Source organism: Cyclopterus lumpus, chromosome 4, assembly GCF_009769545.1.
Source record: "Cyclopterus lumpus isolate fCycLum1 chromosome 4, fCycLum1.pri, whole genome shotgun sequence".
NCBI classification, from domain to species: Eukaryota; Metazoa; Chordata; class Actinopteri; order Perciformes; family Cyclopteridae; genus Cyclopterus; species Cyclopterus lumpus.
In genome coordinates, this window is record NC_046969.1 from 23656086 (window position 1) to 23668509 (window position 12424).

At 43.1% G+C, this 12424-nt stretch overlaps 1 protein-coding gene across 1 annotated transcript; it reads left to right on the plus strand.

Moving 5' to 3' along the window:
* Positions 1-42: 42 nt before the first annotated feature.
* uap1 (UDP-N-acetylglucosamine pyrophosphorylase 1) lies at positions 43-11343 on the plus strand. The gene is given in 12 exon segments (XM_034529938.1): positions 43-145; positions 1370-1688; positions 3145-3349; positions 3832-4007; positions 4135-4307; positions 6555-6748; positions 6871-6968; positions 6971-7010; positions 8266-8454; positions 8721-8762; positions 9818-9884; positions 10610-11343. Coding segments are annotated over 12 exon segments (1632 nt in total). The 5' UTR covers positions 43-109; the 3' UTR covers positions 10703-11343.
* The last annotated feature ends 1081 nt before the right edge of the window (positions 11344-12424 follow it).

Sequence of the window (12424 nt, forward strand, 5' to 3'; positions counted from 1 at the left end):
ACGCGGCATCGCGTGCCACGTCAAACGTGACGTACGAGGAGGTGTAGTCCGGGGTGGGAGGCGTCCTAGGAACCAGTACAAGAAACCCCTCAGCGGCTGGCAGGCATTAATGGTCTTAACCACCACCGGGAGCACCTGCGAAGAGGTAAGAAGAGTTTAACTTTCCTGTCAACAATTTGTTTTTTTTATTTATCTCGGAGAGCTCGCGATAGGTAAACCTTTCCCTGCTGCAGGTGCCCCTCGCTCGCGTGCTTGCTACCCAGTCCAATGACGGCGTCTCGCGACAAACGTGTGATGATACGTGTAGTTTGCATTGGAAAACTACTAAATGTTATCCTCCCCGAGTGCACACCGGCTGTGTTTCACCTCCTCTTTTTAAAGTTTTTAAATTTATATTGTGAATGCGGGTTTGCTTAAAATGTCCCTCTTCTGTGATGCTGGCGCTGTGGAGGATTTCCTGGTCCAGCAAGAGCCGTTCAAACACACATTAAAGTGGGAGTAATCGCAATCAAGGCCCCCCCTTGCAGTCCCAGTACAGGATGGGAATGCCTATGAAGGTATATCTGTGTCTTTTTATTACGCAAACAAACAACAACAAAATGTTTTTAGAGCAAATTTCTCGTCATATTTAAACTGAGAATACATTATTTGTTAGTTTTGCTTGTGAAACTAGAATTTGTTTGGCTGCAAATCAAAAAATAAACTACTAAAAAGCACAAATATACCTTTTTTTTAAATAGTTTTTTGAGAGCAACGATTTTTTGATTCACAAGCAAAACTAACTAATAATTTATTCTCAGTTTTATATATTTTCTACTTGCAGACGAGAAATTTGCTCTCAAAACATTTAGTTGTTTGTTGGCGTAATAAAAACACAAATATACCTTCATAAATATTCTGCTGAGTGATGATGACGACGATGATGATGATGCACTGGTTGTTCTGGTTTTACAAGCGGGAGATGGTATAGTAAAAATACCGAAGGCATGAGCTCGATATAAACCGCACCTTCCTAAAAATATTTTCACCTCGTCATCAAGGTAAATGTGTAATTGCCAGCTGTGTGCGTGTGGAATGTACAGTACCACATTCCTTTAATCGTGACTGCACTTATTTATTAATAATTTTTTTAATTGTCTTAACACAATAAAATGTAGTCAACCAAAAACAATTAGAATCAACCCTAGAAAAAAAAACAATATGTAATATGTGTGTAATTGTGCAACGTTAACTCTCCTTCACGTTATTATAACCCCCCAAAATTAATAATGTTATTATACAATAAATTCACATTACAATTAATATATACATGCATCATTTCCAGATTTTCTCCGGCTCATAATTAACCACTCGTCCCATTTCGTTCCAGCGTGGCCGAGTTAACCAGAAGCACTTTTTTTTCACCATGGACCCGAACGCCAGCGGACTCGCCGCGAGGTTGGCCGAAGCCGGCCAGTCTCACCTCCTGCAGTTCTGGAAAGAGCTGAGCCCCGAGGAGCAGGGCGACTTCGCCCTGGACCTGCAGAACATGGACTTCCAGGAGATCAACGGGTTCTTCCGGAGGGCCATGGAGGCGTCCGGCGGCAGCAAACAGGAGAAGATGGACGGCCGCATGGAGCCGGTGCCCCGGGAGGTGCTGGGGAGCGTGACGAGGGACCGGGAGAGTCTGAAAGGCTGGGAGGAAGAAGGTGAGCGACCATCGAAACCAAGCTTTTAATTCTTTTACACCTTTTTTTTTTATTTGACCGCGTGATGAGGAAACTAAGAGGGACATTTTTGTTTAAATGGATTTATCACAATGTCATACCAACGTAGTGAGCAATTGGCATTAGAGCAATTGACATTGTTGTTGGACTTGAAAGACTCGCCTAGTTTCTGCTGGAGGATCAATACCACAATGGCGCTTTCCAAGGTGAGGCATGGAGAGTAAATATTTCCAGTAAATATTTCCAGGTGTCACAGGGGGTCAAAACGTCACCTGGTGATCCAGATGCTTTGACGTTGAGATGGGACGAGCAGGCATTCTCGTAACTTTAAAATAAAAAAACATTTAGTTTTTAATCGCAGTATCATCAAAAACTCCCCCTCGGCTCTCTTCGAGTCTCCCAAAACGTTCTCGTGTATAGTTTTTTTAAATATGAGCACGTCAGCTTCTACTTTTTGCGCAATCTCCCTTTTTGCAGTGGGGGTCTGACCGTTTAGCGAGGTTTTTTTGTTTGTTTTTTCACCCGGGGGAGGATGACAGTGGAGCACATCTGGTCCTGATTCGGGTCTGACGTACATGGAGTTGCTGCCCGACACACACCCCCCCCCCCCCCCCCCCCCCCCCCCCCCCCCCCCCCCCCCCCCCCCCCCCCCCCCCCCCCCCCCCCCCCACCCATCATGAGGTCACCCTGCTCCGTCAGTACCAAAATCTGTGTGCAAGGCGTGGTTGCTTTGTGTGTGTTTGTGTTTGTGTGCGTGTGCGTGTGTGTGGGTTTCGGGAGGGTAGTCAAAGTCTAGCAGGCCCCGCCCAGTTTGCTGGAGCAGTATTGCATATCAAGTCACGTAGCAGCAGTAAGACGTACTGGAACCGCCATAAACCCGACTGAGCCAACGGACCACAATAAAGACGATGAAACACTCGTTAGATTTCCTAATTTACCACGTCGCCAAAGGTCCTGCCGGAGTAGCCATAAACGGGGTTGGATTCATTTTCTTTATTCATGCATTTTATCAGCGTTTTTATTGTTTATCTAAGATGTCCTTAAATGGGCAGTGAGAATGCCCTATGGACATTATTTCAGATTAGATAGTGTGCTAGTGGGCCGAGATTGTGCATCGTGTATCACGTCGGCCTAGATATGCGTCGCAATCTTAAATATACTTTATAGTAGGGCTGCGACTAACTATTACATTTATTAATAGATTATTATTATTATTAGGTCTATAAAATGTCAGAAAATGGTCCACAAATGTTCCGTTTTGTTCCACAACTCGAATATATATATATACATTTTATTAAGAAACCAGAAAACATTCAAGAAGATCTTAAACAGAGAATTTTCCTTTTTTTAAAAAAAATGATAAAGTGATTAAAACATTATTATGCAATGAATTTATCGGTTGCCAAACTAATCTTTTATTCTTGACGCGCTCCGTCAGGTCTCCGCTGCATCTCTCAGAGTAAAGTGGCCGTCCTGCTGCTGGCCGGGGGCCAGGGAACCAGACTGGGGGTCTCTTACCCCAAAGGCATGTACGACGTGGGGCTGCCGTCCCACAAGACCCTCTTTCAGATCCAGGCCGAGCGCATTTGGAAACTTCAGCAGCTGGCGGAGCAGAAGCACAGCATCAAGTGCTGTCTTCCCTGGTGAGACGTGACTGAGGCGCTCCGAGTTGAATCAATCGCTGCTTTTATTTGAAGGGAGAGAAAAGAGAAAAAAAAAGTATTAGTAGTAGTCGTCCTTTTCATAATTGGAGCTGCGACCATTTTGTGTTCGCTGTGGTTTGCGTGATGAATAACTCGAGTGAAGGAAGTTGCATTTCTGGGAAAAGGATTATCTCCCCGTGGAGAGGATCAAAGGACAGTTTGAAAGATGGAGATAACGGGAGGGCATGAAGTCGACACGCCGCCGCGGTTAGGGTTTAACGGCGTTATGACGTCATCCTCAGCGGGTCTGACTCTGCAAAAAAAAACAATAGTTGTTAAATCTTTATTGTCCGTCATATACTTAATCGTTATACGTCTCTCTGGCTTGAGGTTTCAAAGATTTAAAAAAAAAAAGAACATTTGTATTTTTATTTGGAGGGTGTTTTTTCCTAAAACTCAACGGCCTCCCGTGTTGCCTTCAGGTACATCATGACCAGCGGCAGGACGATGGCGTCCACCAAGGAGTACTTCTCGCGACACAACTATTTCGGCTTGGAGAAGAACAACGTCATCTTCTTCCAGCAGGGCATGCTGCCAGCCATGGACTACAACGGCAAGGTCATCCTGGAGAACAAGGGGAAGCTCTCCATGGCCCCTGGTAAGCCGGCGCAGGATCTGTTGACCTTTTGGCCTCCACTCACAACATTGTTTGTGTGTTTTATTGTTTGCCACGCGGAGGTTGTGCGTTTCACACGGGGTCGTCCCTGCTCCTGTGTGTCTTTCAGACGGGAACGGGGGTCTCTACAGAGCGCTGGGGAACCAGGGCATCCCGGAGGACATGCAGCGCCGGGGGATTGAGTTCATCCACGTGTACTGCGTGGATAACATCCTGGTCAAAGTGGCGGACCCCTCCTTTATTGGTTTCTGCGTGAAGAAGGGAGCGGACTGTGGAGCCAAGGTGGGTTCCGGTCGCGCCGCCTCGCTCTTCCGGTCTTTCCTCTTTACTGTGCGAGGCATGAAGCGCCATTTTTTTTTTCTTCCGTTAATCGGTGCCAACATTTTAATCTCCAACAGATTCCGTCTATTTTAAGCAACTTGTCATTAATCAGGACATTGTAATTACACATGAGAGCACTATGCAAGACAAACTCGGGCACATCCACTAACCAATCAGAGGCACTTTTTTTTTTAGGTGTCTAAAATATGTTTTCTTGCATACAACCACACATCAAAGTACCTAGACTAACCGTAATATATACATTTTGGTGCTAATTAGGTGTCAAACATTCCACCATTTCTTTTTAAAGACATCACACCATGATGTTGCCTAAATACCTTTTTTTTTTTTACGTATTTTTTAATTTTTGTGATGATAATGGGCCTTTTAGTTTTGTTTCTACCTAGCTATAATTTAAAAAAAAAGAAGTATTTCTGCATTTTAAGAGAATAAAGATTAACAGAGGTTTATGAGCTTGTATATTCTTGTTATAAAGTCAGTCACAAGATCCCTCAATGTTGTTCACTGATAAGCTCGGTGACCTTTTTTACCGGAGCAGGAAGCAATAATAATTTCGCAAGAAAGCATGCACGTAATGACTAAGGGATCAAATAGGGTTGTACAAATATTGACGCGTGTGTAATAAGTGCAAAGAAATTAATTAAAACGGACGGTCAGCTGCGCTGCGCCTTCCACGGCTCACCACCGGGTGGCGGTATCGTCCACTTTGTCTCCTCCTGCAGCTTTCTAGGAAATGTGAGCGTTGAACCCAGTACCTTTTTTTTTCTTTTTTTTTTTCTTTTCTTAAATGTTCATCATGGTCTCAGATAGCATGAGAGTTTGATGAGGAGAACGTCACTTTTTTTACCCCCAAACTTTTTCTTTGGACAGAGTGTACTTTTACTTTTTGGGAAGGAAAAAAATTAAAAAATAAGCTTTTTATGAGTTTTTAACGGTTGAAATGGAAACTTTTCTCCTTTTTTTTTCTCCACTAGTGGATGAGCCATATTTATGACTTCATGCTTTTAATTATAACTCCCCTTTTTTTTTTTTTTTTTTTTTTTTTTACATTTTTTGTTTGGCTTGTAATGTGTGTACAAAACCGTACAACTCGCTGTACGAGAGAATAAATAGTCTTGATGCACCTCGCGGAGCAAGTCCACCAGTCTGAGATGCGTGAAGAAGACTAAACGATGACGTAAGGCGACACATTGCAGTGTGGATACACGTTATTTATTAGCAGTAATATCTACATGCATGTATATTTCCCAGCTAATGTGGAATAGATTTGAGATGGAGGGATCAGATCAGAGCAGAGTCCCACCCTCCTGTCATAAATTACTCAGCTCCACTACAGTTCATGTGGCTTCACCACCACCACCCCCTCCCCTCACTCCACCCCGTTCACCAACCCCCTCATCAGGACTCCACTCTGTCATTAGCAACCAGCAGATGGGGAGAGGGTTGTTTTTTTTCATTCAGTGCAGTCTTTAACTTGCTGGCTGTAAAAAAAATTTTTTTTTAAAGTAAAATGGAACACACTTTTTAAGAGAGTTTAGTTGTTGAGTGTTAAACTCACCTAAATCATTGGCTTAATTGTTCACTCTTATCACCGATGAACCTTTTTTAATTTTAAGATGCAATGTCAGAAGTCTCACTGACGCCATCGTTAACCGTTTGGCCTTTCGATGAAGATGCAGCTATTTGCACTTCATCATCTGCCGATGCTGCAGAAGGAAGGGGAACATTTTTGTATTGTTTTGTGTATTTATAAAAAAAGAATGCATGCTAGGTTGTGTCTTAATCTGCATTTATTTATTTTTTTAAATTGCATATGCTCAGAAATTAAAGGCCGGGTAGATAATTTTGATAAACTGGCAAGAGTTCGAACCAACAAAAAGGCTGAGAGCTAAAATCTAACAAGAATGTCGGTAACACTGACGGCTCCTTCAGGCCTCCTTCCAAAGCCACGCCCCCTAAATTATCATTACAAATCATACAAAAGAATGAGGAAAGGACGCCAGGCCCTTGAGGCAGGAGGCACAAAGGAGGCAGGGCCAATGAGAAAGGAGGCCAGGGGCAGAATGCAGGAAGCAGGGGCAAGGAGTCAGGGGGCAGGGCCCAGGAGCCAGGACCGACTCCAGCCAGATCCATATATATATATATATATATATTTTTTTTTAAGTCCTCTCACGTCATCATTTCTAGGTGGTGGAGAAAACCAACCCGACGGAGGCGGTGGGTGTGGTCTGCAAGGTGGACGGGCTTTATCAGGTGGTGGAGTACAGCGAGATCACCCTGGCAACCGCCGAGAAGCGCAGCGCCGACGGCCACCTGACGTTCAACGCCGGAAACGTGGCCAATCACTTCTTCAGCTTCTCCTTCCTCAGAGACATCGTTCAGTAAGACGCAACATTCACACATTTCTTTTGTTTTTTTTATGTCAATGTTTGTAGTTTTCTTTTTTCCAGCAAAAACGGTAGATTATTATTATCATGATTATTATAATAATTATTTTCATCAGGAAGTACGAGCCGGAGCTGCAGCACCACGTGGCCCAGAAGAAGATCCCACATGTGGACACGAAGGGTCAACTCATCAAACCCGACAAACCAAACGGGATTAAATGGAAAAGTTTGTCTTCGACATTTTCCAGTTCGCCAAGTAAGTATAAGTGTGTGTGTGTGTGTCTTTTCTGCATAGTGTGTGTGACGACATCAGCAGGAAGCTTCTCGCCTCGAACTGAAAGTCTTAAAAGTCCTTAAAGTCCTGGCAATACAATGAATATCTTTAATGCATTGTGTTCCTCCGGGTCTCGTGGTTCTGGCCGGTTCTCGATCCGGCTCCCTCCCGTGCATTGAACCGACCCCGCTTATTTCCCAGTCCCGATCCCGATCCACCAGCCCCCCCCCCCCGGTCCTGCAGACCGAGCCTGCCGAGCTCTCTGCAGGAGGATGGAGGTTCATGAGCTCCTCCAGCGCATGACATCAGCTCTGAGTCACGTCGCCACTAATGGAACCACACAGCTAATGAAAGGATTCCCGTAATCACGGACCGATGGCGTCCTCTTCGAGCTTTAGCAGAATCCAGACTTTCTTCTTCTTTTTTTTTTTGACAGTACAGAGGATCTCGTAGTGTGTGTGTGTGTGTGTGTGTGGCCATTCGTGCTGTATATAATGTGTGGTTGGGGAAAAAAAACGTCATTAATAATAATGCTAATTATGTCTGCTCTTACTATTTATTTTTGGTCGTCGTGAATGAAGCACACTGGCCCCGCTTTCTTTCCCCAAAATACACGATCATTACGGCTGTAAATCAAAGGACACACACACACACACACACACACACACAAATGCCCTGAAGTTACTGTATGTAAGGCCAGAATTTGATCCATTTGGAGAAAAAAAAAAGAAAAAGTTGTAGGCGTTTTGTACCACGTGTGCAACTTTCATGGGAATGAATGGAGCGCCATCTTGGAATACAGCATCCAGTTTTAAAAAAATCTTAATACATTAGTTTCTGATTAATTTTCTGCTTGTTGATTAACCGTTTCAGCTTAAAATGAAAAAAAATTATAATTTCTGATTTATTTTTAAAAATTGCGAAAAGATTTATTTATTTGATTATTCTCATTTTCATTGAAAAACATATAATATATATAATTTTTTCAATATTTTTTTCTCTGGGACAGAGGGCATCTCTGCAGCATATTTAATTCATTTAATTTTGACACACGCCTTGTCTTTTGAAGTTTAAATGCAGGATAACCGCCGCTCCACCTTTTTAAATAAATGAGCTGCTGGAGGAATAAAAAAAAAAAAAAAAAAAAAAGCTTAAACTGTTAGAATAGACATCCGCACATTTCATCTTTAGAATTTGGGTAAAATCCCGACTGTCCTCCCCTCCGCCTGTGCACCAGGACGTTCGTCGTGTACGAGGTGCTGCGGGAGGACGAGTTCTACCCGCTGAAGAACGCCGACAGCCAGGACGCCAAGGACACGCCCACCACCGCCAGACACGCCCTCATGTCCCTCCACCGCCGCTGGTTGCTCAACGCCGGCGGCCACTTCATCGACGAGAACGGCCGACACGTGCCCGCCATACCCAGGTGACCCTGCAGCACCGTGCACGTCACTTTACAAGACACACACACACCTTCATGGTCACTTCCACCTCCCCCATACACTTTTGTGTACACACTGAATGCATTGGCTTTTTGTGTTGTGTTGTGTTTTGTGTTGTGTTCGTGGTATTCTTTCAGCCTCACACTCTCACTTCCCCTTCTCTCATGTTCTGGTCTTGCTCCCCCCCCCCCCCCCCCCCCCAACCCCACCCCCTCCACCCACCTGTGTGTTCCCGTGAAAATGTTTCCAGAGACGGATCAGCGGACAGTTTCACAGATGATGGCAACAGAAAGTAATTATTATCCCCCTGCAGTGCCGAGTGCATGGTGATGGGGTTTTGGTCTTTTCCTTTCCCCGCCCCCCCTCGCTCGCTCAGACGTCGTTAACATTACTTCTGATCCACTTTCCTTCATTACACTCTGAGGAGAGAGGAATCTTGCGAGGACACCGCCATTTTTTTTTCTTGTCTCCTTAGAGCCAGTTGTGATGAAGGAAACGACAGCGAGGATAATATTTTTTTTAGACGCGCTCTTAGCGTTCCGACGGTCAGACGATGACCTGCTGGCGGATCATTTTCCCCCTCAGATTGTTGCTACTAATACACATAATGTATTGCATGCTGGGTAATGGGCACCGCTCGTGTGGCGACTATGATGAAAGCTGCTGTGCAAACATTCGCGACGACGAGACGCTCATCGCTCGCTAGTCGGCCTTTTGAGTTCAAATCCATCTCTTTTTAAATAAAATAAAATTTCCAAGACATGATAATAATAATAAATGAGCATGTGCTTCAATAACATTCATGGCAGTAATGAATGTTATTCTGGCTCTTTTTCTTTTTCTTTTTTTTTAAAGGGTGTGCTTTTTTTTTTTTTTCTCCACCCCTCAATCATTCAGCTTCTCCTTTTCTTCTAATGATACAGGTGCAGCTGCTCAGAGAACATCTGGAGCACCTGATGATTAGTGATTTGTCTAGAAATAAAAAAAAACACTGAGTGACGGCAATGCGGAGGCGAGTTTACGCCCTGGTTTTATTTTTATTTTTTTTTGGAGGCGATGCAGCCACATTGCCCGTCATTCGGCTGTTTTTTTTCTTTCTGTTACGGGTCGTGGGACTAATCACTGGTCATGTTTTGGGAATGATGAATCTCTAATCCTTCTGCCTTCTTGGAACTCTAATCACAAGCCCGGCCGCAGTAGAAGAACAGCTGTGTCGAGGATGTGCAGCTGCTTCTCTCAACTACAACTCCGCCCTCTTCATGAGACAGTCACTCACTCTTTCTTCTTCTTCTTCTTCTTCTTCTTCCTCTTCTGATCCTCCCTGACTCCGCTCCTTTCCCAACACAGCCTGAAGGACGGAACCGACCTGCCAATCAAATGTGAGATCTCCCCGCTGGTGTCCTACGGGGGAGAGGTAAGGAGGCGGGGCCTAAATGGAAACTCCAGATGTCGTTCTGCTGTCGACCTGAAATTAGTTAACAATGGGCCTCATAAATGTCTTCTCCAGGGAGAGAGCTCACAATGATGAATCTCGTCCTCGTAAATTGAAAAAGCCAGTTGATCCAAATTAGCTACAATTAGCAGGAAGCTGAAAGGGAGCTTTCCAATAACCTATATTTATTAGTATGCCAGAAAGAAATGGCCCAATACATAATGTGTTTAAAAAAAAAAACACCTGCATCTGGTCGTGCAGAATGCAAGCCACCATTCTTTTCTTACCCACAATCCTTTGCGTCAAGTACTTTTTTTAAAAGTACTTCTGAAGGAAGCGAACGCCAAAGGAGCCGCCATCTTATGTAGCGTCAGTAGTGGATATTAGAACAAGAATAAATAAATGCGTTGGATGCTGGTATTCGTTACTGTTTTCAGAGAAGGGAGCACGACCTAATTAAATGTTTTTTTTTTTTTTTTAAAGTAAAATGGTCTCAAATGTTTGTTAATATTTATGAATGATAACAATATTATTTTGATTTATATCTTATGATACACAACTGTGGAATTTAATAACACACAATAGCCAATTATTTATAATTTTATTATATTATTATTATTATTATGAGCTCTGAATTCCCCAAATGAGAAAACGTTTTTAAGGGCGCTCGGCGAATGTCCTGATGGTGTCGTTTTCACTCCTTCAAGGGCCTCGAGGAGCTGGTGAAGGGGCGAGAGTTTCATCCCACCCTGACGATCGACGAGCACGGCGTCCACGAGCTGGTGAAGAACGGCGTGTAGGCGAGGAAGAGGCGTGTAGACGAGGAAGAGGCGAGGGATGAGGAAGAGGCGAGGGACGAGGATGAGGCGACCCAAAGACCGAACCTGCCCCCGATTCTTTTGTCTCTCGCCATTTTTTTTTTTGCTGGGGGAGAAACTGTGATGTCATCACTGTGCAATAATAATAATAATAATAATAACAATAACAATAACAAATGTTGGTGTCCTTTTGAAAGAGGCCCGCCGGATGAAGTTTACTTTTTCAGAGCCGTGTTTTCGTACACGTTGACGTCGTTTTTGTTTAATCCGAAGAGCACTTGAGCACAGCGAGAGATGAAGGAACCAAATCGCTGTCGCACCGACCGGATGAAGCGGTCTGCGGGTGCATCTATTTATTTTTGTTGCTTTATATATTTTTATATGTACCATCTACTCATTTTACCTGGTGATTTTTTTTATTTTTTTTTTATATACGACCTGTATGATCTGAAAGACGTTTCTTACTAGCATGCAATCGAAGGTACGGGGGGAGGGGTGGGGGGGTATTTATAATATCTGCGTCTTTTTAATGCTTGTAATCATTGTAGATGAGATATTATTCAGCTTTAAGAGATTCTATGACTTCTATCTTTATTAAAGAAATGTCCTAATTGGAAAACCTACAACCTACTGAATGTGTTGTCTTTCTCTCTCTGTGTGTGTGTGTGTGTGTGTGTGTGTGTGTCTCTGTGCATGCAGGCTACATATTGGCTTTGCAGTCTCTTTAAATCAGTATCAACTTGTTCCCTGACGGATCGTATCATGTGTCAGCGTGTGAGTGGAACTGCCGTCTGCAGGCTGTTTTCTGCATTATTGAATCTTGAGTTTCCAGCACATGGTTCGTGTTTAATGGGCAGCAGGAAATATTCGGTGGGACTCCTTTTTGTCTTTTTCTTTCTTACTCTGCAGCTCCTTAGCAACAAAAAATATAAAATAAAAAAACTTATGTTGACGGCATCTTTGTACATATTTAATATTTTCAGAAAAAGCCACTTTTTTGGGGGGTTTTCATCATGCAACAAGAAAAAAAAAAACCTGAAGTTGCACCATCTTTGAATGAAACCTTCTCCTTCCCTAATAAACGTGTAATAACCGTTAAGTGTTCAGGCCACATCTGCAGCGCAAGACACGCGCTTTGTGACGTCAGAGGAGGATCAACCTCTGGTTTGACAATCGAGGCCACAAAGCGCTGTGTTTTTAGGTCCAGGCGTGGAAATGATGAGAGGAGGAAGATTTTAATTTCAAGAATAATGTCAAAATGTTGCGAATAAAGTTTGAAATTTGAAGAATTAATCAAACCACTATAACGCTGGAGCAAATGCTGAATTTCAACTATATCCTCAAAATGCAAAATAATAATTAAAATCATTATTTTTACCTTTTTCCTGACCCTAAAACTCTTCTGTTTACAGCCACGGAGCTATTTTTATTTATTTGTTTATTTTTATTTTTATTTTTTTAAAGAAGGGAAAAAAAAGTTGCTTCTCGGGTATACTCAAGATCAGAAGATCAGTAAAATATCCTAAAGTATGATTTTATATTAACGTCATGCACTTACAACCTCCGAAACAAAACAAAAAAATGCACGCTCGATTTTAAAAAAAAATAAAAAATTGTAACACTTAAAAGTTCCCCAAATCTGTGATGAAATGAGCCGAGAGCCGTCGCCTCGAGTTACGGTTGTTTCAGCCGCTCGCTGTCAAA